This window comes from Nannospalax galili, unplaced genomic scaffold, assembly GCF_000622305.1.
Source record: "Nannospalax galili isolate Female #2095 unplaced genomic scaffold, S.galili_v1.0 scaffold745, whole genome shotgun sequence".
NCBI classification, from domain to species: domain Eukaryota; kingdom Metazoa; phylum Chordata; class Mammalia; order Rodentia; family Spalacidae; genus Nannospalax; species Nannospalax galili.
In genome coordinates, this window is record NW_008353359.1 from 1,368,009 (window position 1) to 1,395,935 (window position 27,927).

At 38.8% G+C, this 27,927-nt stretch overlaps 1 protein-coding gene across 2 annotated transcripts in view; it reads left to right on the plus strand.

The window, feature by feature from the left end:
- The window catches only part of Sntg1 (syntrophin gamma 1), a 910,195-nt gene that overhangs the window by 779,029 nt on the left and 103,239 nt on the right, over positions 1 to 27,927 (plus strand). For both annotated transcript variants that reach the window (XM_008850594.1, XM_008850595.1), the window contains exons 14-15: positions 9,913 to 10,029; positions 12,095 to 12,166. In XM_008850594.1, coding sequence (XP_008848816.1) covers positions 9,913 to 10,029; positions 12,095 to 12,166 — 189 coding nt within the window. The remainder of the gene's footprint in view (positions 1 to 9,912; positions 10,030 to 12,094; positions 12,167 to 27,927) is intronic.

A 27,927-nucleotide genomic window follows, 5' to 3' on the forward strand; every position in this document is an offset into this window, starting at 1 on the left:
GACAGGGTTACCCTGAGCCCAGCTGGCCTGGAACTCACTATGTAGACCAGGCTGGCCTTGAACTCACAGAGATCTGCCTGCCTCTGCCTCCCAAGTGCTGGGATTAAAGGAATGTGCCACCACAAGATTATTTATTTTAAAAAATATTTTATTATTTTTTTAACAGAGCATAGGGTAGGAGTTTATTTACAGAAGAGTGGGTGACCTGTGAAGGCCCGAGTTCTGACCTGAAATAAACTCAGACCTAGACCGGGAAACTTCAGTTCCCTGAGAACTTGGATGTTCTTCTGCAGTGATTTCTATCTTGACACTGACAGTTCCTTGAACCCTATTAAACGTACATAAGCAAGCTTGTATAATAAGGCTGTGTAACTAATAAAGTTATAAGTAAAGAACAGAATGTTTAATAGGCATGGAAGGATAGGTACGATTCCAAAAAGGGCTGAGCCCGGGGAACACAAAGGTACTGCAAATATCATAAAAGTACTGTAAATATCATGATGAGGTAATTTGGCTTGAGAAGAACATTTTCTTTTCCTCTTGTTGTACTATAAATAAGGATGATTCTTAGAATAAAGCATGCATTGGTTCACACGCCTCTGCATCCCCTGCGTCCTGATTTCTTCTGCACCTATACCTCTGGGCCCCCAAGCCCTTCAGGCTTGAATTGTGGTCATTGACCGGTGACAGTGACCCACATTTACAACTGTGCTGTAAAGTCCACATGCAAATACAGATCCCATGACCTTGCGACAGACTCCTGGTGTTCTTGGCATATATATATATATATATCCTTTTTCCCTCCCCACACATGCAACTAAGGTTGACTGATTGGGTGGGAGGGGTAACTTACTCCTCCCTTGACTCCTTGATGAGAATTTGAAGGAGGTGTGACTATAATTTGCCTTGCCAGCATAGTGGTGAGCGGACATTTCCAGTTAACACTCCACCCCTTCTTCTGGCTCTTACATTCTTTCCACCAACCTCTTCCACAAAAGTCCCCGAGCCTTGGAGGGGGTGGTAGGTATGGAATGATCTTCTCCCACTGTAGCAAAGCACTGAACTTTTGGGTTTCTGAATCATCTGTTTTCCATGGACTGTTGGCCCATTTCAGTGGGATTCCATCTACTATAAAAACACAAACAGCAAGAAGTAAGAACACATAAACAGTGACTGCTGTAATAACTGAACCTATGGGTGTGAACAGAAATGCTTGGTTGGCACTTTTGCAGGAGCATCATTTCCATGTAATAAAGCAATTGCAGTGACTTCCCACTGGGACCTATGTTCTCCCCTGCCACGGGGATGTCGGCTGGCTCTACAGCACCAGATGTGTGTTCCACCCTGGGAGCAGGCATTATATCCAATCAAAAATTTGCTGACTCTACCTACACTAGACACTCCAATATTGCACCAGCAGGAACATCTTCTTTGGTGTTTTGGTAGTGCAACACACAGGGTCCATTGTTTAGGAGAATTATAGGGGACATTTCTCCCCCAGTCATCTGCATATTACCTTTTGGTACCATGAGAGTCACCCATCCAGTGGCAGGGAGTTTCCAGCTTAGTCCAAACTTGATTTCTCCCTCTCCCACACTCACATCAAGCAGTGTCTTCAGCAATAGGGTTTTTCCATCCACTTCTGGTGTACAGCCAACATTTTTGGCAATGGCCGTTATTGTTTTGGAGGCCTCTAGTGTTCCTCAGGCCATCAGCTCATAGGAAGGGTGGAGTGTGAACTGGAACTGGTATTTTCATTTAATAACCATATTGCTTTTGGTTTTCTTCATTTCTCATTTGGTTCCTTCTGTGCTTTAGGCGTTTTTTAATGTGTATCTGGAGAATTTTCCCCCCTTTTTCCCCATAGTTCTTTGTTTAGTCCTCTACCTCCCCTCCTCTTAACAACCCATTTTTATAGTCCTCCTTCCCCCTCTCCCCTTTAACTACCCCCTTTTTACATATTTCTCCTTTAATAACACCTTTATCCTACTACTCTTCTGTCTTGGGTTGCTTCTTTTCCTTTACCTCCCTGTTTTCCTTCCATATTCCTGGTCCCTCTCATTGCATCAGGATATCCACTCAATAACAAAGATTTGGTGCTAGGATCCACAGATGAGAGAGAACATATATCTTTTGTTTTTCTGAGTCTGTGTTACCTCACTTAGTATAAAGTCTCTAGATCCATCCATTTACCTTAAAATTCCATTATTTCATCTTTCTTTACTGCTAAATAGTACTCCATTGTGTAAATGTACCCCATTTTCATTATCCACTTGTCAGTTGAGGGACACAGGTTGCTTCCATCTCTTAGCTATCATGAAAACAGCAGTGACTGCTGTAATAACTGAACCTATGGGTGTGAACAGAAATGCTTGGTTGGCACTTTTGCAGGAGCATCATTTCCATGTAATAAAGCAATTGCAGTGACTTCCCACTGGGACCTATGTTCTCCCCTGCCACGGGGATGTCGGCTGGCTCTACAGCACCAGATGTGTGTTCCACCCCTGGGAGCAGGCATTATATCCAATCAAAAATTTGCTGACTCTACCTACACTAGACACTCCAATATTGCACCAGCAGGAACATCTTCTTTGGTGTTTTGGTAGTGCAACACACAGGGTCCATTGTTTAGGAGAATTATAGGGGACATTTCTCCCCCAGTCATCTGCATATTACCTTTTGGTACCATGAGAGTCACCCATCCAGTGGCAGGGAGTTTCCAGCTTAGTCCAAACTTGATTTCTCCCTCTCCCACACTCACATCAAGCAGTGTCTTCAGCAATAGGGTTTTTCCATCCACTTCTGGTGTACAGCCAACATTTTTGGCAATGGCCTTTATTGTTTCGGGGACCTCTAGGGTCCTTCAGGCCAAGAGCTCATTGGGGGCAACCCACCTCTGGCACTGGGATTTCCATTTACCAACCATATTCTTTCTGAACAACTTTCTTCCATCCCCATAAGGTTTTTTTTTTTTTTTTCTGTATATCTGGAGTTTTTCCTCCTTTAGTCCCATAGTTCTTTGTATAGCCCTCCTTCCCCCCTACACTTTAACTACCTCCTTTTTACATATTTCTCTCTCAATAACACCTTTATCCCACTAATCTTCTCTCTCTCTCTCTCTCCCTCTCTCTCTCTCTCTGTTTGTTTCTTTTCCTTTACCTCCCTGTTTTCCTTCCATATTCCTGGTCCCTCTCACTGCATCAGGATATCCACTCAATAACAAGGATTTGGTGCTAGGATCCACAGATGAGAGAGAACATATATCTTTTGTTTTTCTGAGTCTGTGTTACCTCACTTAGTATAAAGTCTCTAGATCCATCCATTTACCTTAAAATTCCATTATTTCATCTTTCTTTACTGCTAAATAGTACTCCATTGTGTAAATGTACCCCATTTTTGAACATGGTTGTACAGTGTCTCTACAATAGGATGAGTCATTTCGGTATATGGCATGGAGTGATATACTTGGGTCATTTTTAGTTTTTTATGAGTTCTCCAGACTGTTTTCCATAGTAGTTGGCAATCCCACCAGCAGCAAATGAGCATTCAACTTTCTCCATATCCTTGCCATCGTTTGGTATCATATGTTCTTTTGGGCCTATCCATTCTGACTTGGGTAAGGTGAACCATTAGGTGGTTTTAATTTACATTTCCCTAATTATGAACAATGTTGAACACTTTTTAAGATGTTTCTTAGCCATCTTTATTTCTTCCTTTGAGAACTGTTTAGATCTTTAGTTCATCTTTTAATTGGGTCATTTGTCTTCTTGATTCTTTGCTTTTTTGAGTTCTTTATATATTCTGGATGTTAAACCTCTGTTAGATGTGTCAATGGTTAAGATCTTTTAGCTACTCTCTGGGTTTTCTCTTCACTTTCTTGATTGTTTCTTTTGCTGTACAGAAGTTTTTTAATTTAATGAGGTCCCACTTGCTGATTGTTGACCTTAATTCCTGAGAAACTGCTATCTGATTTAGAAAGTCCTTTCCTACAACTATATCTTATAGGTTACTGCCAATATTTTCTTCAAATAGTATCAGGGTTTCTCATTTCATATTGAGGTCTTTGATCAATTTGGAATTGACTTTTGTGCAAGGTCAAAGATAAGGATCTAGTTTCATTCATCTACAGGTAGAGATCCAGTTTTGCCAGCACCATTTGTTGAAGATGCTGTCTTAACTCCATTGTGTGTTCTTGGCACCTTTGTCTAATATCAAGGTGGTTGAAATTGACGTACTCAGGTTTGGATCTTCAATGACGTTCCATTGATCTATTTGTCTATTTTGGTGCCAGTTCCATGCTGTTTTTATGACTATAGCTCCATAGTACACTTTGAGATCTGGAATATTAATCCCCCCAGCATTGCTCTTTGTGTTCAGGGTTGCTTTGGCTATCCGGGGTCTTTTGAGTTTCCATCCAAATTTAAGGATTTTTTTCTAATTCTGTCAAGTGTAAAGGGGATTTTTATTGTGATTGCATTGAATCTATATATTGCTTTTTGTAGGATGGTCATTTTCACAATATTAATTCTTCCAGTCCATGAGCATGGATGGCAGGTCCTTCCATCTTCTGGTGTCTTCCTCAATCTCTTTCTTTAAAGATTTAAACTTTTCATAGTAGAGATCTTTGATATCTTTGGTCAGGTTTATTACAAGATATTTTATTTATTTATATTTTTTGCAGCTCTATGAATGGGAGTGTTTTCTTGTACTCTTTCTCCAATTGCTTGTTATTGGTATAAGAAAGGCTATTAATTTTGTAACCTGCCACTTTACTGAAAATGTTGATCAGTTCTAAGAATTTTCTGGTGGAACTTTTGGATCTCATAGGTATAGCATCATACCATCTGCAAAAACAGATAATTTGACCTCTTGTTCAATTAGTACTCTTTTAATTGCCTTCACTTGTGTTATTGCTCTAGCAAGAATTTCAAGCACTATATTGAAAAGTAGTGGGGATAGTGGACAGCCTTGTCTGGTTCCTGATTTTCATGGGAATGCTTCCAGGTTTTCTCCATTTAGAATGATGTTGGCTGTGGGTTTGTTGTATATGGCTTAATTATGTTGAGGTATATTCCCTCCAGTACAATTCCCTTTAGTACTTTTTATCAGGAATGCATACTGAATTTTGTCAAAAGCCTTCTCTGCATCTATTGAAATGACAATGTAGTTTTTGTCTTTGAGTCTATTTATATGATTGATGATATTTATTGACTTGCATATATTGAACCATCACTGCATCTCTGGAATAAAGCCTACTTGATCATGGTTAGTGAGGTTTTGGATGCACATCTGTATGTGGTTTTCAAATATTTTATTGAGAAATTTTGCATCTATGTTCATTAAGCATATGGGTCTATAGTTTTCTTTTTTGTGTCTTTACTTGGTTTGGATATTAGGATGATGCTGGCTTCATAGAATGAGTTTGGGAGCACTCCCTCTTTTTATCATTCTGAATAATTTAAGTACTATTGGTCAGAGGTCTTCTTTAAATGTCTGGTAGAATTCAGCTATAAATCCATCTGGGCCTGGGTTTTCTTTAGTCGGGAGGCTTTGTATTACTGTTCCCATTTCCGTATATGTTATGGGTCTGTTTAAAGTGTTAATCTCTTTTGGTTTAACTTTGGTGGTTCCCATGACTTTAAATATCCATCCATTTCTTTTGGCCTTTCAAATTTCATAGCGTATAGATTTTTAAAACATTCCTTTATAATGTTCTGGATCATTTTGGTGTCTGCTGTGGTATTTCCCCTTTCGTTCCTGATTTTGTTGACTTGGAGGTGCTCTTTCTTTTTGTTAACTGGTCTAAGGGTCTGTCTATCTTGTTACCTTTACAAAGAACCAGCTCTTAGATTTATTGATTCTTTGTGTTGTTTTCTTTGTTTCTATTTCATTAATTTCTGCTTTGATTTTTTTTTATTTCTTCTCTTCTGCTGGGTTTGTGTTTCATTTGTTCTAGCTTTTCCAGCATCTTAAATTGCAATGTTAAGACATTTATTTGTGCTCTTTCTATTTTTTTAATGTAGGCACATAGAGCCATAAACTTCCCTCTTAAGACTGCTTTTAAAGTATCCCAGAGGCTTTGTTGTGTTGCACTGTCCTTTCAATTGAATTCCAAGAATTCTTTTATTTCTTTCTTAATTTCTCCTTTGATCTACTCATCATTCAGGAGTGTGTTGTTTAAGCTCCATGAGTTTGTGTAGTGACTAGGACTCCTGGTGTTGATTTTGAGCTTTATTGCATTGTGGTCTGATAGAACTCATGGAATTATTTCAATATCTTGTATTTGCTGATGTTTGTTTTGTGCCCTAGTATGTGTTCAGTTTTTGAGAAAGTTCCATGGGATGCTAAATAGAAAGCGTATTCTTTGGTTTTGGGTGGAATATTAGGAAGATGTCTGTTAGGCTCATTTAATGTTCGGTATCATTTAATTCAGGTGTCTCTCTATTTATTCTTGTTCAGTTGACACATCTAATGGAGACAGTGGGGGTATTTTAGTTCCCTATTATTACTGAGTTGGTATTAATCTGTATTTTAAAGTTATGTAGTTTTTTTTTTTTTTTTTATGAATTTGGGTGCACCAGAGTTTGATGTATATATGTTCAGGATTGTAATATCTTCTTGTTTAATTTTTCCTTTGATGAGAATGAAGTGACCCTCTTTATCTCTTCTGTTTAGTTTAGTTTGAACTCTAGTTTTTCAGATATTAGAATTGCAACTCCTGCTTGTTTCTTAGTGCCATTTACTTGGAATATTCTTTTCCATCCTTTCACCTTAAAGTAGTTCTTGTCTTTGAAGGTGAGATGGGCTTCTTGCAGACAGCAAAGAGATGGATTTTGCTTCTTAATCCATTCACTTAGCCTGTGTCTTTTCACTGGAGATTTTAGTCCTTGATATTTAAAGTTATTATTGATAGATGTGTTACACTTACATTCCACCATCTGAAGAGGAAAGTCTAAAATCATTTAGGAATCAGATTATAGCCTCCAAATACTTTTGGCCTCTGTGGCCTTTGACATAGACTAGACTTCAAAGAGGCCCAAAACTTTTTTGGCTTCTAGCCAAGAAATAACTGGTTACTTTCTTTGGGATCTCTTTACGCTAAACTGCCTAGCTAATTTCTCACTCCTGTTCTTGTCCTGCCTGACTCTGAAGTGGTTACCCTAATCGCCAACATGAAATCGGGGTGCTAACTGCTCTGACTTCTTCCAGCCTATCTCAAAGCCTCCAAATTGCATTAGTGAAAAGCAGTCCTTGACTGGTGTCTAGAAAGAGATGTGAGGGAGAATTAAAGGCAAGGGGAGGTATTAGTAGTTCAAGATCCAGACAGGAAACCAAAATGAAAGTCCAGTAAAATGTCTCGATAGGTTACCAAGAATCCCCGTCTGTTGGGTTCCTCCTAACTTTTCTTTTGGCCTTAAACCTGGGTTTGAGAATGATAAATTCAGGATTTGCAATCAGGAAATTGGATATCTTGAGGAGTGGCTAGAGTCACAGTGTAAATTCTTTCCCAAATGACAGAGAGAGAAAAGGGACAGTGAGAGAGGAAAGAGAAATAGAGGAGAGTGAGATTGAGAGAAAGAAGAAAGTTATCCATCATTTCATTTTTAGGTTTAAACAGTAATGGGCCTATCTGTCTTGGCTGCAGGTAGGCATGGCAATGTGAATTGAGTCAAGGTCTTCAGTCTTATATGTGGGTATTATTTTTCTTATTAAAAAGAAAATCATTAGTTAAAATAAGTAACATGGACTTAAGCCTAATGATTGGGAAGTGAAAGCCCTCAGACTGTTATAGAAATTACCAACCATTTTAGTCTTTGGTTTTACTTTCCTGTTGGATGTTTAAGACCATGTTGATGGCCAACATTAATCATTTTCTTTCTCCTGTCAAGGTCAACTGAGGTTCTGTACCTCAGAGGTCTCTTAGGCTTGTGAGGAGACTCTGGCTCCCTCTAGCTTCTGTTTATCAGTTGTTCCTTCTATGTGAGGATAAGCGAATGGCTTTACTTGACCTTGGGTCCACTTAGAAGCATTGAGGAAACTTTCTCAATATCGCCCTTCCTTTTTGTAAAGTGGTTACTGGCTGGAGTTAACCAGTGAGGTTGACACCTGGGAAACTCACCAGCCTCTCTGTGGCTACATGGGCTCCACAGTCCCAGCCAGGGCTGGGACTATGTGATGGCAGCAGAGAGGGAGAGGAAATGAGAGGGTCTGGGAAACTCACTTGACTCTCAGTGGCTGGGTGATCCCAGATAGCCCTGGGAGTGCTGGACAGTGGAGAAGGAGTGGGGAGGCTACAGTCTAGGACTCTCACTGCACTCTCAGTGACTGTTAGCTCCAGATAGGCCTGGAATGGCAGTGGAGAGGGCTGTAAGTAACTCTTACAAGATTCCATAGGACTATGGATCACAGGACTATTCCAAATACTTTGTAAAATACCTGTGACTTTCAGTAGAGTCATTTTTTCCTATTCTTCCAAAGCAACTTGTGTTGGCGATTTAGCTGTATTGCTTAATACACAATTGCCAAACACAGGCATTGATCATAATTTTCCTTTATCAGAACTCTACTAGTCTAACATCATACATATGTGTATGTGTTTGTGTTTGTGTGTTTATTTACATATTAAATGCTATTTTCTTTATTCTTCTTAAAGTGTGATATTATTTGATAAGTAACAGTTGACCATATAAATAATAACCAAATAAAAAATTAAGGTTGGCTCTTATTATAATATCATTAACCACTGAGGAGTCTGTGAATACTTCCATTGTAATATAAATTTCAGAACCACATTAACAATCTAAAAAAGAGTATATGATTTGATAACAAAAATCAACAAATTTGGAAATTCTAATTCTAACATGAACTAATTTGTTTAAAAACCTAACTCCTTACCTTTTTAAAAGCAAGAACTTAATAATCTCATGAGTTTTTAAAATACGAACTAAGATGGTAAGACAATGGGCAATTCAATTTATTTTATACAGTAAATGTAATATAATGCAACAAGGATATTATCTATGTATAAATTGCAAGTTTTTTACAAATTTTATGTTGGTATTCTTTAACTGTTACTGCAGTTAAACTTCATTAGCAAATCAATTGAAACTGAGGCATGACTTGGAGTGTACCTTCTCTTTCTACAAATGAGTGCACTGTCTGACATGAATCATGAGCTGGACTTGGCTGAGGTGGGTGAAGGTGGCAGAGGGAGCTCTGCCGCTCCCCATCATCGTACTTGGGACATGGTGACACTAAACCCAGCCACCTGTGTCATGTGTATTCATAGTCCGTTGGTCATAGAAGGCATCAGAGCAAAAAGAAGTGTAAGAACCACACTCTGAAAACCACAAAAGTAAAACTGAGGTAGGGAATATATAGTCCCATGCAGAATCATGATGAAAGAAATGAAATGTTATGTCAATCAATTTTCAAAAATACAACATTTGATACATGATTGTGTGTCTGTTCCACCCTCACAGCAATTAAATAGTGGAAATAGAGACATGATTGATAGCATCTGACTTTCCTTTAATGACTGTTCTACCTCAGCCTATAAGACCAAGAGATGTGGTCATTGCAATTTGATGTGAAAAACATATTATAGTATCCTATATGCATCTGAGACTGCTGTTTAGGGCGAGGACTTTCCACCCTGTGACACCCAGGGGCCTGTAACAGTTCATTCTGCAGAAAATAAAACTCAAGCAGGCTGGCATGGATAAACACTTGATAGTGCTAGGGAAAAACACCCCTACATGTTCATATTGACTCACTGCAGGAAGGCTACTTCAGTCGTTTGGGGTAAATTAATTTGATAATTATACAAGAAATTATAATAGCACAAGACTTACAAAATGGCATGTGATGTTCAAACGTGGTTTGGGCAGTTAATTGACTCTTTCCTCGTAGATAGTCTACATGGGCTGGTGTGAAGCACGGGAGCAGGACCCCCTCCAAGATCGTGTATACACGCCTGCCTTTCTCGCCTTGAGGGGCTCATGCCTTTACAAGTTTCCAGCACCTCCAGTAAGTTTCGTCTTTTGGTATGTGTAGGTTTGCAAATCTGGTACCAGAGATTGACATCATCTGAATAATAGCAAAAGCCTAGTGTCAATGAATTTTAAAAATATGACACAAGATATTTAGAAAGTATTCATGTCTTTCTAAAAGGTTTTGTAAAATGTAAACCCTTGAAGAAGTTAGATAACATTTTTGCTTAGAGAACTTGAATATAATGGATCAAAACAGAATGGTTTTAATAAATCTTATGAAGACAGGGAAAGGATCTTAAGAAATACTTCCAAGAGTATGTCATGATAACTTTCTTTATTGAAAAAAAAAAAAAAAAACTAAAGAATAGAATGTATTAAGAAATGATGACAGGTGGGTTATGTGATTTTCAAAATTCATTATACATTAATGAACATGCCATTAATTTTGTGTTTATAGAGACCCTTAGGTGCCTTTGTGGCTATCTGGCATTTTCAACATATATTTAAATTATTATTAACATATAATAATAAAAACTCCAAATAATCATATTTATTCAGTTTATAGTACATCTAAATCTATTTAGTTAAATTTCTATGGTGTTAAAACATTAAACGAAAGCCAGCTGTGCTGTTGCATGCCTGTAATCCCTGAACTTGGGAGAGTGAGGAAGGAGGGTTGGATGTTTGAGGCAAGCCAGGTATGTATATGTTATGGCTCTCTCAAAACGAAACAAAACAAAACAAAGAGCAGTAACACAACACACAAACAAAAGAACATGAAATTCCACCATCATAATCAAAGTTTAAAATGAAATGATTCTGTCCTTGGGAACAATAGAGCTACATTCTGAGGAGGGTGTCAGTTATCGCTCCACTCCTGTAGAAAATACTGGTGGACCAACTTCTAGAGAGGAAAGGTTCTTTTTGGCTGGTAGTTTCAGAGGAATCATTCCATGGCCACATGATTCTGTTGCTCTGGCTTATAGCAGCACCATGCAAAACAGTGGGAGCACATAGCAGACAAGGAAAACTGATCATCTCAGGGCAGGAAGGAAACAGAGAATGGGATGAGCTGGGATCTTAATATTCTGTTCAATGTCATGCCCCCCAAAACCTAATTGTCTTCAACTATACCTACATTCTAAGTGTTCCACCATGTTCTCAAACTTCATGGGCTGGAGACAACCCTTCAATGCATAAGTCCTTTAGGAAATACTAAAAAATTCAGCTTCAATAGTTACAAAAGCTCATCTCTATTATTCAATTTTCCCTGAACTAATCAATCTATGTTGTAATATGTTGTATGCTACCACATGATAGTTACATTAATATGTCTGTACATCTGTTTTTATTGAAAGCTTTACTTTGGAACTATGTACCTCACAGACCAGTAATATTCAATAAATATTTATTGAATATAAATACTAAATGTCACACTACTCACAGAAAAATCTGATAATACAAAGGTTTTGGGAGTTTTCAATTCTGGCTTGTTACTGTTTTGAATGTCTATTTACACAGAATTACAGCATCAGAAAGATAAGAAAACCATTATTGCTTATATTTCTTTCTATATTCCTTCTATGAATAATATCTTCTAGTGGGAGAAGCATAATATTTCTACATAAGTATGAGAACCAACTTTATAGTAGTGTTGACATTCTCACAATATCATAAGGCATCTTAGGATGCTTTCTTAAACTAGATATTATATATTTAAAAATTGAAGCCCGTGTTGATGTCTCATCTTCTCTGTCTATAGATAGGGAAAACAAAAAAGGATAGAGCTGACACTTAAATATTTAAAATCTATGTTGAGATTGCACAAATTATTTGAAACATATAAAAGTTTTTGCCAAATGGAAATTGCTGCATATAACAATGTATTTTCTGAAAATGGAAGATAAATGATGATAAACCTTGAAGAAACTGAAACAATATAGAAGAAACTTTATAAAAATAGCTGTACAGATGGAAAGACTAAGGAAATACAATCATTAAATTTATATGTACATAGTATATTATCCCGATAAGGCATAGAAGGCTGCAAGAATTGTCTTACAAATGTTTTTGTTTTTTTCTTTTTTTAATCTTCTAAGGTTACTACCTGGGACTGGACACGAGCAGAGAAAACTTTCTCTGTGTGTGAGATCATGTGCAAGATTCTCAAGGTATGTGCAGTAGAGAACTTTTTACTATAACGTCTTCTGCAGAATGGTGCTCTGAGTTCAGAATTATTAGCTGATAAAAGCCAACAATCCATGGATAGAAAATAATATAAAGAGAAACAGAACACATACAGTAAAAGAAAAGAATGGGATGCAGGAAAATGTGAAAGAATTTATGGAGAAGCTTGAGTAGGCCATGGCTGGTAGCTTCAATTCCTCAGAGAAGGCCTCTTGAGAAGCTGATAGCAGTCCATCAAGGAGGAAGCACAAAGTGGCATTGAAGGTAGTCTGAACTCCAGGCAGTTAGTAAGGTCCACAGCAATTACCCCAGCACTTGGGAGAAAAATACAGGTCTGAAGTTAAATCCCAATTGTTACCATTTTTTCCATGAGTAAAATACAGAGACTTTGGTAAGTCTTCAAAGTTCTCACTTATAACATACTCAAAGTGATAGATTCCAAGATTTAAAAGCAGAAAAGTTTTCTATGTTCGCCTTTGTATTTCCTAATTTCAAAGACTTACCATCTACGGATGTGATAGCCATGAGATTTTTGTGAAGATCTATGACCTCTCCAGCTATGTGTATTCAGCTAGGTTTATAGTACCACACATGAGTTTCCAACCATAGAGTGGGCTTTAAGTCCAATTAGGTAGCTGTTGATTACTCCCAAAATAATACAGCCACTATTGCACCACTGTTGTTTGGTATGCTGGTCATTTATGTGGATATTAGGCCTTGAAACTGGTATTGGACCATCGACTGATGTTTTCCTTTAGCAGAGTGCAGAGTGTTCTCCAAAGTTATGAGAGCTAGCCTTCAGAGGAAGTTGCATCCAGGTCAGTTCCAGCTCCATTGCTCCAAATCCTGTGTCTGAAGTATGTCCTGTCTGCAAAAATAGGGCCTTAAACTCAAGTTCTGTGAGGCCATCAAGGACTGTAGCAATAGACTGCAAAATTTTAAGAGTCTCTTGAACTACCCTGGCCAACATCTCAAAGGAAGGTTTCTCCTGTTGGCACTGGTTTGTGTTGTATAACCTTCAGCAATACACATGCACTCATGTGCATTGTATGTATAATTTTTCAATAGGTTTTTGGATTAATATGATTTCCTGTTTTTTTTTTTTTTACTAGCTAGATATTATTTATCTCTCCTCTTGCTCTCTCCTTGTCTAACTCTCCCTCCACATCCTCACCATTTAAAGTGTCCCCATTTTCCCCATTTCTACCTTGACAATTCCTGTCTGCTATGGACCCACCTCTCTGAAGCTCCTTCCCTTTTCTCTCCATATTTCCTAATATAGGCCTCCTCTGTCCCTCCCATTTAAATACCCCCATTTTACACATTTCTTTTTCTTTCTTCTTTCTTTCTTTCTTTCTTTCTTTCTTTCTTTCTTTCTTTCTTTCTTTCTTTCTTTCCTGTCTCCTCCTGTTCTTCTCTCTCAGGTTCCTTCTTTTCCTTTACCTCCCTGGTTACTTTCCATTTTTCTGGTTCCTACAGTTACATCAGATTATATACTCATACGTAAGGATTTGGTGCTAGGATCCACAAATGAGGGAGAACATATGTCGTTTGTTTTTTAGGGTCTGTGTTACTTCACTTAGTACAACAGTTTCTAGTTCCATCCATTTTCCTGCAAAAAATTTCATGCTTTCATCCTTCTTTACCACTGAGTAGAACTCCACTGTGCAAATGAACCACATTTTGTTATCCTCTTGTCAGGTGAGGGGCACTTAAGTTGCTTCCATTTTTTTAGCTATTGTGAAAAGAGCAGCAACAAACAAACTGTAATAGTATCTCTGCAGCAGGCAGAGTCTTGGCATATGCATATGCCAAGGACATGGCCATGGATGTGGCTCTTAGGCCTTGAAGCTGGGGTTGGCTCAGGAATGATGACTGGGTCATGTGGTAGGTTCATTTTTAGTTTTTGTAAGAGTTCTTCACACCGTTTTCCATAAAGTGTGCAGGAGTATGCAATCCCACCAGCACTGAATGAGCATTCCCCTTTCTCTACATCCTTTCCAGCCTTTGATCTGATTTGTTCTTTCGATCTGAGCCAGTCTGCGTGGGGTATGATAAAATCTTAAGGGTGCTTTAATTTGCATTTCCCTGATTACTGATGTTGAACGCATTTTAGGATGTGTCTTGGCCATCTTCATTTCTTCTTTTGAGAATTCTCTGTTCAGATCTTTAGCTCATCATTTAACCGAATCATTTGTTTTATTGATTTTTTTTGTTGTTTTTTGAGTTCTTTGTATATTCTGGATGTTAAACCCCTGTCAGATGTGTCACTGGTGAAGATTTTCTCCCATTCTGTGGGTTTTCTCTTCACTTTCTTGTTTGCTTCTTTTGCTGTACAGAAGCCTTTTAGTTTAATGAGATCCCACTTGTTGATTGTTGACTTCAATTTCTGAGCAAGGGAAGTCTGATTTAGAAAGTCCTTTCCTACACTTATGTCTTGTAGGCCACTCTAATATTTTCTTCTAACAATCACTGAGAGTTTCAGGTTTCACAGGAGGTCTTTGATTCATTTGGAGTTGACTCTTGTTCAAGGTGAAAAATAGTATCTATTTTCATTCTCCTACAGGTGGAGATCCAGTTTTGCCAGCAACATTTGTTCGTTAAGATGCTGTCTTTCTTCCATTGTGTGTTCTTGGCACTTTTGTCAAATATCAGGTGGCTGAAATTGACTGAACTCATGACTGAGGCTTGAATTATGTTCCATTGATCTATGTGTGTATTTTTATGCTAGGACCATACTGTTTATATGGCTGTAGCTCTGTAATATAGTTTGAGACCTGGTATAGTGACCCCCCCCCCACAGCATTGCTCTTTGTGCTCAGAGTTGCTATGGCTGTCCTGGTGTACTATGTGTTTCTTGTATTTGTATGGGGATGTCTTTCCTTAATTTGGAGAACTATTCTTCTACAATCCTGTTTAAGATCTGGTCAATACCATTAACCTGAAATTCTCACCCTTCCCCTATACCTATGCTATGTAAATTTGGTCTTTTCATGGTGTCCCACATTCTTGCATATTCTATTCCTGTGGATTTTTTAAAAATTTTCATAATCTTTGATTGAGCAGTTCAGTTCTTCAACTTTATCATCCAGTCTTGATATTCTGTTTTCTACTTCATTCATTCTATACATGAGACTCCTGTTGTTTCAAATTGGCTTATTGAGATTTTCATTCCCTTCTTTATATCAACCTAAGTTTTCTTCAGTATTTCTATCTCTTGTGAATTCAGTCAGAAGTTTATCTCTACCTTTTTTGAGTTCTCTGACTTGTTTGTTTATGTGTTCTTTACATTCATTGAATTCTTTGATCATGTTTATGACTGTTCTTTTAAATTAGGTGTCCTGGGTTATCTTTAGGTGTTTTTCATTACAGAACTCTTCTATAGAACTAGTAGTATTTGGTGGGAACATACTATTTTGGTTTTTCATATTCTTATTTTTCCTTTGTGATTTTGGTATTTGGATTTCTCTTATTATTTGTGATTCTGGTATGAAACTCAAGCCTTCCTTTGTTGAGTTAAGTTTGCTTATGTTTGTATTTTTAGTGTTCCTTGATCGTTTTTTTATTTGGTATGTAAAGCTTGTTGGTCTAGGATTTAGGGTCTCTCTTTTGGTTTTATATTGGAGGTACCAGATGACCAGTCTAGCTACTCAGGAACTCCTGCAGAGGCCCAAGTCAGGTGCCAGGCTTCCTTCTAAGGTCTGGGCCCCTGCTAGCTAGCAGTCACAGGACAATTTGGGAATCTTGCTAAGAGGAGGCCTGATTTAGGCATTCTCAGGCAGTCTGCGAAGCTCTAGGCCCCTACTAAAGGGCAAAGACACCTAGTCTTGGGGTGATGGGATGGACTGCAGTTGGTCCCAATATAGGGTGTTTTGGGATGCTTACCACCATCAGGAAGTCAGATCCAGATAATCTCAGGCTGTCTTTAAGGTATGGACCCCAACAGAAGGGCAGAGAAGCTAAGCCCTAGAGCAGTGGGAGGGACCACAGGTGGTCCCAATGTTAGGAGACTGGCAGGGTGCTATTTGGGAAGCTCATCACCACACAGAGGCTGGATCCAGGTACTCTCAGGTAGTCTTCAAAGGTCTGGCCCATGGTGTCATTTAATTCAGATATTTCTCTGTTTACTTTTTGTTAGGATGACCTGTCAGTTGGTAAAAGTGGGATATTGAAGTCAGTCTGTGAACTGGGTACACCTGTGTCTGGGGTGTATATGTGTGGAACAGTAATATCCTTTGATGGACTGCTTGCTTAGTCAATGATGATGCTTCCTTTATCTTTTCTCACTACTTTTGGTTTGAGGTCTAACTTGTCTGATATTAAATCAGGGAAACCTGCTTGTTTTGCAGACCCATTTGCTTAGATACATTTTTTCATATTTTCACTGTGAGATAGTGTCTGTCTTTTGTGATAATATAAGTTTCTTGAAGGTAACATCTTGGTTTTGAGACAGCATACCAGCATCAGCCTTTTTCTTTTGAGAACTGGATTAAAAACACTCAGAGTTACTACTTGGTGGTTTGTACTAATTCTCGCCATTTTGTTGTTGATCTTTTAGTGTGTGTGTTTGTGTTTCTCCTCTTCATGTCTTTCCTAGTATTATTCTAACATGGCTTATTCTTTCCTGTGCCGTCATACATGCGTTTTTCTCTTTATTCTGAATTATTCTTTCAAATACCTTCTTCAGAGCTAGCTTAATGGTCATAAATTCAATTCAATTAGTCTATATTTATCATGGGAAATTTTATTCAGTTTTGTGGCAGTGCTGATGATAGTGGTCTGGGTTGGCAATTGTCTTTAAGAAATTAAAATACATCTATCCAGTCCCTTCTGGCTTTTAATGTTTCTGTTCTATAATCTGGTGTTACTCTGGTGGTTATTCTGATGGACTTGGTGTTTCTTTCTTTAAAAAATCAATATGCTTTCTTTGTTCTGTTCATTCAGTGCTTTAATTATAATATGATGCTCTGTTTCCTGTCCATCTGATATAAGATGCTCTTCCATGCTCTACACATATAACAGTAAGCAAAACAAATCTTTAAGTCGTTTTGCGCAGATATTTGGTAATAGTGATTGAAAACAAACAAACAAACAAACAAAAAAAGACCAAAGAGATTAAAACACTTGCAGTCCTGAAAGTTAAGGATTTTAAGTTTACAGTGTACTCTTAACATTACATTATCCTGGCACTTTCTCTCAAAATATAATCATTGACAAGTTGAAAAGAAATGGGAAGCCCAGAAGCAGTACAATGCTGATGTGCTGGAAAAGCTCACAAATGAAGAAGGATTTGCAACAGATGCCAATTCTCTTGCTGGATACATTATTCACGTCACATGTATTGGACACTGTAAACGTCAATGTTTTTGTCTATTAAATGTCTCATAGGCTATTGTGATGTTAAGGAATTCATCAGTTAATTTATAAGAATTCTTATTACAAATAGGTACTGAGTCCTTTCAATGTGCCAGACACTCTATTAGGGATCAGTACAAATCTATATAAGTTTAGCTCATAGAAGCTGTACATGATCCAGGAGTGTAAGCATTTTGAAGGAGACTTTAAACTGACATCTAAAGGACTGCTAAAAGCCTCAAAGGGGAAATTGTATGTGGGTGGAGTGGGAGTTCGGTGAAGGGGATACTGGGCATGTGGAGTAAAATGCCTGCTCGTTCTTGCTGTTTAAATTGTACTCTGCAACTGCAGTTGACTTGGGTTTGAGGTTTGTTTTATAGTTCTGGGTGTGGGGTGGGTAGTTAAAAACAATAATAAGGCATATCAACTTTATTTGTGTAACAAGGGATAGCTACTAGAGGATTTGCATACAAACTGGGACAAAACTTGCCTTAACAATTTTTTACTTCCAGTACAAGTTAGAACAGAGTAGTCAGGGGTGACGCTGTAGAGTGGCTCTGCTCAGAGAACACATGTGTCCAGGAAGACAGTGGTGATGACTGGGGAGGAGAAAAGTAGAGAGGGAAATGTGTTCAGGTTTGCATAAAGTCCCATGAACAACCAAAACATGTATGTTTGTCAAGTCCCTACATGGACCAACTGTCTCTGACTTACTGTCTTCTTTCACAAGATGCCGCTTGAGCTCTAACTAGTTTGCTGCAGAAAGACCCAGTCAGTCTTGAACTCTAGATCAAAACTTCAAGAAAGAACAAAATACCATATTAGTTATGCTGTACTCTCTTCTTTCAGTTCCCCAATCCAGCAGAACCTATATTGTACCATGTTAACTTTTTCTTAGAATTGGTATTTATTGGTCTACATTTGTACCCACAGAGAGCTGGCTCCAGGACATCCCTGGACACCAAAATTTAGGGTTTCCCAAATGTTTGCTGGAAAAGGGTGCAGCAACTGCTTATACCCTACACATACCTTCCTTTCTACTGTCAGTCATATCTAGATTACTTTTAATACCCAACACAATGTTAAGGCTGTGCAGATAGTCGTTAAACTCTATTATTATAGTGAATGATAGCCCGGATAAAAGCCCTACACACTCAGTATTGACTCCCTTCTTTCCTTGCATACTTTTCATTCACATGTAACTGACTACCTAGGTATGGAATCTCCCGAGAAAGGCTTGGATACTGCCTACACTTACCCTCAAGGTTGGTTGTATTTTCTGCTTTCAAAATCTCTCAGTATTTCCAAGGCTCCTGGCAGGCTATGTTGACTATTTTGCTTTATACTAGATCCACCTACATCCCTTGTATAGTAGATACTATCTACTCCAACAGACAGAAATTTTTGTGACCCAAAATGTGTATACCATGCCCAGACTTCATTCAGCAGTGTATACAATCTCTTAATGACATGTCCACTGGAAATACCCACTGTCACAGATCTCAATTTTAAGACTAGGTTTTGGGAAGAAGATAGAAATAACATGGATAACAGACAAATGGGGGGAGGCGTAGAGCTGGAGTTCTGACATTATTTGCAAACTCGAAGACAATGGTTATCAGATGTTATGCAGACAATGCCAAAGTCATGGCCTGTATGACTCTGTGACATCCCTGGGTGGGCTCCAGCATCACAGGTGGCTATCAGAGCGTGGGCCCTGATGCTGTGGTATGGACAAGTCACTTATTTAATTGAGAGTCTTTACTAATAAGATGAAAGCATGCAGTTTTCAGCAGTGAATATTCAGAATAGAAAAGTAGTAACCATGGAGAATAATTGTTGCAGATGACAAACACCGGAGAAATGTGATATATGAAAAGTCCTACTCATTTACTCATATTTGCCAACATACCACATTGTAACGTTTCTTCATGTCTTTTGGAGAATGAATTTGATCCCCTTATCAAGTGAAATGAATTGTCAGAGTCAGTGTCCATAGCAGATGTTCCCTGTGTCATATCTAAGTGTCAGAGACATCTCCCTCCTGGAGAACAGGTGCCCAAGTTCTAGTGCAGATGTTTCCCTTTAGCTCCTCCTCTGTCAGAATTGACTTCACCTGCCATGGCCAGATTGTTGTTCATGAGAGGAAGAAAGAACCTAGATGAGTGACAGAGAAGTGAGGGCATAGACATTTCCATGTTGAGAAGCACGTGTTGTACTGTGCACTGTGGTGTTAAAATTGTACCTCACGATATCAGTGTGACAGCAAACCTAGGAAAGAAAGGGATTTTTTTGTTTGATATTGAACATTTAGCCATTCAAAGCTCTTGTAGACAGTAGCTGAAGTATGAGAAAATCCAGGCTATAAGAATCATTTGGAGGAGGGGCTGGAGAGATGACTCAGCAGTTACAACTGCTCTTGCAGAGGACTTCAGTTAAATTTCCAGCTGCTAACTGGAAGTTCCATGGAATCCAATGCCTTCTTCTCACCTCCATGGATTTTGCATGATGTGGATCCACGTGCGCCTATGTGGGCAATACACTCTTACACATAAAAAATAAAATAAAATAAATAAAATCATATCTACCTCCACTTCCCCCTCCATCTCCACTTCCCCTCCGTCTCCCATGTTCTGCCCAACATACTCCTCTCCCAACTTCGTCTTTTTTTTTTTGAGACAGGATCTGTCTACAGCCCCAATTGGCCTGGAAGTCACAATGTAGACCAGGCCTGCTTCAATCTCAAAGAGACTGCCTCTGCTTCTTGAGTGCTGGGATTAAGGGTTTACACACTATACCTGGCATCTTTTTTTCTCCTAATAACTCACTAATTCTAGCCAGTGCTGCCCATATGTTTGCAGGCACGTGACCATCCAGTGGAGCACAGGAAAACTACCAGTGGCCATGTCCTCAAAAGAAAAAGATTACCAAGTTCATGGTAGGGGATCGCCAGGCCCCACCCTTACTGAGGAGCTTTTGGACTGGGGATCCCCTACCATGAACTTGGGAATGTTGTTTGGCTCGATCGTCTATCTGTCTTGCTCAGGTAATCACAGCTGCTGTGAGCTCATGATCACAATAACCGTGCATGTTCAGAAGCAGCATTTCAAGACACTGTTCCCTCTCCTCTGGCCCTTCCCTTCCATCTGCTTCCTCTGCTTCAGTTTGGCCTGAGTTTGAAGGGTGGGGGTTCAGGGAGTTGATAAAGATGTCCCTTTTAAGACTGAGCATTGAGTTTCTTTTTCTCAGCACTTTGACCGGTTACACATTTCTCCATTAATCTCTGTCCATTAATCTCTGCGAGAAAAAGTTTTTGTGATCAGGGCAGAGTGCACCCCAGATCTATGAATTCAGGCAATAATATTTAGAAGGCACTTTTACAGCATGGTCTTTTACCAAAATAACAACAGTTTGCTTTACCCTAGGGCTTAAGATCTCATGGGCTTTGACTGGGATTACAGTGTCAGGCCTGAAATTCCCTCCTGTGGAGCAGGCTTTACATCCAATCAGAAACCTCTAACAGTCATGTCTCTACTGTACCGGGGTGGATACATCTTGCTGGAAGGCTGGCATTGCATCACTCAGTGTCCAGCCCTGTGTGTGACCATTGATGTCCACCCCCATGGGTGTCAAAGAAAGAAAAAGGATTAGGGTTGAGAAAGTGGGAAAAGTGATCATTTTATTCTTTTAGTTTTAGAGACTTCTTTTCGATTAACGTATGTCCTGAGTAAAATTCTTAATAAAATATAGATAATAATCAAGGTAGCCACATTAATATTCTTTTAAAATAGTATTGGTAGAGCTGGCATGGGCCTTTAATCCCTGCACTCTGGAGCCAGAGACAGGCATATCTCTGTGAGATCAAGTTCAGCCTGGTTTACAGTGCGAGTTTTAGGCTGGGTGAGGGCTACACCCTGCGCCCCACTCCCCCCAAAATCTTTTTGTTAGAAAAAAATATTAAGAAGTCATACCTGCCAGTTGAGGGAGAAACACTTTGGGCTGTAGGAGAGAATGGCAGTGAGGGAAGAGTTCCTGACTAAACAGACCATGCTGTAGATGATATGGGAGCCTACTTTGTTAAGATCAGAGATGTCAGTCATAAGTACAGGAAGGAAGTGGCTGTAGGACTGAGGATGCAGCTGAAGAAGATGCTATAAGCACTTTCCTAGCATGGACACAGCCCTAGGTTAGGTGGTGAGAGGAGACAAAGGAAGAGACATCACTGTCAGAGTCCTTGCCTTGATGCTTGTGCGGTAGTATCCAGGTGAGTGCCCAAATGTGCTCCCTCTCTCCTTTAGTTTTTGATAGTATTACTTGCATGTGTGTGTGTATAACTCTGTATGGTTTTGTGTGTTGTATGTGTATGGTGTGTGTGATATGTGTATGTGCTATGGTATGTGGGGGGGAATGTGGTGTGTGTTGTGTATTTACAGTATGTATATGATGATGTGGTATGTGTGTATGTGGTGTGTGTATGTATGTGGTGTGTGTGTATGTGTGTGTATGGTACGTGGTCTGTGTGTATCTGGGTGTGTGGTGTATGTGGTATGTGCGATGTGGTGTGTATGTATGTGATGTGTGTGCAGATGTGGTGTGTGTGATGTATTGTGTGTGGCGTGTGGGTCGTGTATTGTGTGTATGTATGTGGTGTGTGTGTATGTGTGTGTATGGTACGTGGTCTGTGTGTATCTGGGTGTGTGGTGTATGTGGTATGTGCGATGTGGTGTGTATGTATGTGATGTGTGTGCAGATGTGGTGTGTGTGATGTATTGTGTGTGGCGTGTGGGTTGTGTATTGTGTGTATGTATGTGGTGTATACATTTGTTTGCCTTTGTGTGTGCTGATTATGTATACATGTGGCGGCGAAAGGCAGACATCGGATGTTCTCCTCTGTTGATCTCTTATTCCCTTGACATAGGGCCTCTCCCTGAGCCTGGAGTACATCACTGTGGCTAGGCTGGTCAAAGCCCTTGCACATGCACAGCAACTGCTCTTAACTAATGAGCCATTCTCCAGCTCTGTAGGCAATTATCAAAGTATTCTGAGCCTGCAACTCTAATTGCAACTAAAAACTAACATACTTCAGGAATTTCTGAGGTGATTTCCAATGAAACTGGAAAAAAACATACTAACAAACCCCTCAAGCCTACTTCAGGCTGTGCTGCTGAGTCTTAGGGATGGTTCCCATCAGAACTGGGTTCAAATTAAGAGTAACTACAAATGAATGCTATTAAAATGCATAGAAAGGACTCAGTGGATCAGCGCTTGCCAAACATGCATAAAGCTCTCAGTTTTATACTGAGGGAATAAAAAAAGGAATAATAAGTAAACTAATAAGGAAAGAGGTAAAGTAGGCAAAGGGACTTACAATGTAAACAGCAGGAGAGTCATGTCTTAAAGACACCAATATGTATGGGAGATCAAATATATTCCTATACCCCATGCATAGTTTCATTAGCTATTGAAAGGCTGAACCTAATTTTTTTACCATCTCTGCTGATATTTTGAATAGAAAAGAGATTATCTAAAATTAGAATATATTTCTCCTAGGTAAGTTTAAAATTAAACAAAAACAGGTGAACATACTATAATACAGAAATATAACATACATATATAAACTAAGTTGTAACAAACCAGGTGTAAAAACTCGCATATGAAATCACAGTAGCACAGTGTATCATAGTGACATCACAGTGAAAGCATCACGCGTCCTAAAGTTTCCCTCCATTCTCAGAAGATTGGAGTCCACCTGCAGGGTTATTTTAATGTAGAATTTTGTGAGAATGACAAATATTAGTAAAAAAAGATTGCAACCTAATGCTGAAATTACTACTTTTGTAAAAAGTTTGTTAATACATCTCAGGAAAAGGGCACATCTGTGTTTTCTTCATCTGTTTATATCAGATATCATTTATAAACTGACAACCTTTTTTAAAAGGTTCATGAATAGTCTCACATTTTAAGTCATTGAAAACACTGAAACAGTTCGTATAAATGCAGTTTTTGAATTAAATATATAAAATGTTTGTCTTCCTAAAATCCCAAGCTTGCAGTCCCTGAGCCCACACTTCTGTTCCCCTGGTTATCCACAAGATAACCAGGCTTTAATATAAGTTGTTGCCTGGCTGTTCTGGGTGAGAACCATTTGCATTCATTTGGAACACTGAAAGCTATAAAGACACCATGCTGGGATGTGGTGCCTCACTTCAGCACACCAAACACTGAGAAGGACAGCAGGGGACCAAGAGTAGAGGCAGCCTGGGCTGTCTAGAGATTCCAGGACATTCTGGACGATATGTAGGGAGACCCTGTCTCAAAATAAGACAGTAAGATCTCCTCACAGGGAAAGCTATTTCCATTACTATGCCAGCAACTTCAAATGTAGCTTACTGACGTAGTAAAACATGGTAACCGTGGTTGATACTAGAAATCACAATTCATTTTTATTTTTGTAATTTTATTACATTACAGGATTTATAAAAATCTGAACAAGTAACCTCTTGCGGCAATGACTCCTATCAATCTACCATATGTTCTTTCTGTTTTTTCTAAGGCGTCTTTCAAGCCCCAGTATACTCATTAATTCAATACCATTTTTGAAAATGTGTTTCACTGGCCTGTCTGTGCTCCTGAAAGCCTGTGCTGTTTTGGTCTCCCTTCCAGCTGAAGGCTGCTGGTCCTGTAAAGACGTGCTGTCTGTCTACTTGCACTCATTTCGTTTTCTCTATCCCATTATTGTTTTTCTTCGTATTGTATTTTATGAACAAAGCGTGGATTTTTCACACTGCGTGGTTTCTGCCACCACTCTAATGACTGCCAGCGGTCTGTTTGTCTTTATGTTCTGAAAGTTGTACTTCATGATGCTTTGCCGAAGCTCACAACTCACAAGAAAGTCCCTCTTCAGCCAAGCCGCATCTCTCAGCCCCGGAGTATGAAAATCTCAAGACCCAGACCTTCTGCCTCATTAGGAAGTTAATATGCAGAGGGCGAGCAATCCTGTTTTCCAGTATTTGGATTCAAAGTCTCTCACACCCACAATGTATACTAAACCGAAACCATGTCTCTGCCTTTCGCCTAATCCAATTATTTCTGAGCTATCCTTCCCACTTCTCAGAGGCAATCAGTGCTTCATGGCTGTGAAGGACCCTTAACTTCTGCTGTGGAATCAACCCAGCCCGCTGTTATCACAGGAAAAGCCCGGGCTTTAGGAGGAGAAAAGTGGGGAGAAACGCTGCTTCTTAAAAACGTAGCATTTCATTTACTCAAGTCACATGGATTAAATGGTGTATGTGGCTAATATCAGTGAAATTTACTTTACCAATCTCAAATATTTATAAAATATGAAATAAATGAAGTCTTTAAAATTAACGATGGCTCATCTTCCATAATAATTTTCTAGTTGGTGACTTTTGTGTGCATGTGTGAAAAATACATCAGAAGTCATTTTTAGAAGGATAATGCTACAAAATAGGTTTTGCTGTCCAAATCAATTAGTGTCAATCTCAAGGATTCATCCCTTGGAGAGGGAATTCTGTATAATCCTCTATTCAACGTAGACTCCTTCAGGTCTATTTCAGATTTTCCTACAATCTTTCTAGATTTAATACTGTGGGACTTCACTCTCCAAAACTTTTCTACTTTGCAAATTCACTGTAATATATCATTATAAAATGACCTAATCCGCCCAAATCTTATAATGTTGCTTGTAAGTAAAATTTCAGTTTTACTACTAAGAGAAATCACCTACTCTCTCCTTCTGAAGACTTTATCCTCTAAGAAATAAAAGATGTGTAAAAAAATTGAAATACCCATAAAATTGATTTAAAAAATGTGGCCAAAATGATATAATGACACAGTTTATAGAACCATGTCCTCACTTCATTGCTGATCGAATAATGATTCTTTTGTTACATATTTTGTTAATGTTTCTTATTATTTTGCTTTCTCTTGAAAATATCTGTTTGCAGCTATTAATAATATTACTCTATCTACAACTTTATTTTTTAATATTTTATTTATTATTATTTTATGTGCATGACTGTATTGGCTGTATGCATGTTAGCCCATCCATGTCATTCAATGCCCATGGAGGTCAGAGGAAGACATGAGATCCCCTAGAACTGGAGTTACAGATAGTTGTTAGCCACCATGTTGTTGCTGTGAATCGAACCCGGGTCCTCTTCAAGAGCAGCCAGTGCTCTTAATTGCTGAGCCACCTCTCCAGCCCTGTCTCTATTATGTTTTACTCAGACTTTGTGTATTTTCAAGAATGGAATTAGCGTTTCTATTGCTTTGCTCACCTACCTCCTTAAAGCAGAAAGATGCAGATTGTCGGTTTGCAGGGACCTCAGGCAACTTCAACAAATAAGGATCGCTGAGGCTCCTGCTCTCTCTCCTCTGATGCTCTTTTCTTACCAGCCTGTGCCCCCAAAGTGGGCTTTTACTTAGCCTGTGCCCCCAAAGTGGGCTTTTACTTAGCTCTAATACTTATATCAAATGTGCAAAACTGAGCGACGTAATTTTTGAAAAATGTAAAGCTTTCTCTTCATTTAGAAAAAGTGCAGGGATTTGAAGTCACAATTTAACCTGTACGAAGGTTCCATTGTTTGCTTATTTTTCCTTTTTTCCATGTGGATAACCTTTAAAATTATACATATGTAGGTTAAAATGGGTCTTGATGAAATGCCACAGAATCTGAAATCCTTTTGGTAAACACATTAAAAAAAAATAATAGCAACGTTAGGGTTCCACCTTCGGGATTATTTTCACCACAGGTGGTTCTTCTGAAAAGATTTTACTTTGCTCAACTGTTTTCTGCTTCAGCCTTCAGAGCGCTGGGATTATTGGAATGTGCTGCCACCACTGCTGGTATACAAACTCTCTAGCCTTTGGATTTGTGTGTGGGGTGTGTGTGTGTGCGTGCGTGTGTGTGTGTGTGTGTGTGTGTGGTATAAATGTATATGAAAAAATCTCTTTGTAGCATTCTGATTTATTTGAATGTGTAAATGTGTGTGAATGCGTGTAAATGTATGTGAAAGTGTTCTGTGATATTAAACATAATGCTTCGGGAATATTTTACCATAACTTTGAATAATATTAAATTTATGCAACCTATAAACTTTCTGTTTGTTCACTGTCAGGGTGGACTTCATATAAACTGATAACTCAGGAATATATTTATGGTCCTCATCTACTTCCAGAAGTAATATTATGACTTCTATAAGTGTATTCATATTTTATTCATTCTTACACACTAAATGTCACTTTGTTTCTGTCTGTGTGGTTAGCATGATGCTAGATTAGCTGATTAAGAAGAAGAGTGGTGACCTGGTGACAGCATGCATAAGCTTCATGTGACATTGACTGAAATCCTGGCAGTTTAGTCCTTATTTTTATTTAAGAACCCTGCTTAGAACCCAGGAATCATACAGCCACATCTTAGATTTGGTAAGAGTAGTCAGGATGCTTGAAACTCTTCACTTAGCAAGTGTCAAGTACACATTAGGGGTTTCAAGATGTAAATTTTTGCTGGGGGGTTTGCTCGTGATGCAGTGTTAGTCAAGTGCGTTGGAACATTTCATTCACTTCTGCCCAGTACAGTGCCTGCACTTAGTTTTCAACAACAGATGTTTCTGGTGAATCTAAACATCTGGCTGAGGCACATGGTCCAAGCAAGCATTTGCAATACTGACTTTCTTTCCTTTGACTCAGAGAATAGTCTGGATTAATAGTCTGGAATTGGACTCATGTTAAGAACCTTGGTACGTACACTGATTCTGTGCTTTAGTATCTTTATTAAGGACAAATATTCTTGAAGCTACTGTTGACCACTCTGTACAGTATCGAACTCTGTGAATCGTATCAAAGAAATAAAGACAGTCCCTTATATTTTTCACATTGGACTGCGAAGTGCAGTCCTTAGACATGATTATCAGAATTCTGTTTTGCTTAAGAGCCTGTAAGTTGCCACATTCTGGAATATATAGAGACCAGATACTTCAAGTTAAAGGACAATTGCAGGCTCTCTGACTACCCCATGTGTCACTTCCCTCTACAGCTCTCTACCTTTTGTCTTCCTTTGTTCATCAGCCCAATCGACCCCATCGCCCATGAGTAGCATCTTTAGCTCGGACTGTGGTAACCTGTAAAACATAGGTGGTAACCTGTAAAACATAGATGCGACACAGAGGTGGCAATGAAGAAGGGACCAAGTGACAATGCTCACAGCCTGAACCCAGATAACAAACTTGCTTACTGGGGCAGGTCATGAACACTAAAAGAACAGACCTAGGATAGACTTTTTTTTTTTTTTTTTTTTTTTTTAAAAAAAAAAAAAAAAAAAAAAAAAAAAAGAGGACGATAAATCTTTCACTGTGATATATCAAAATAA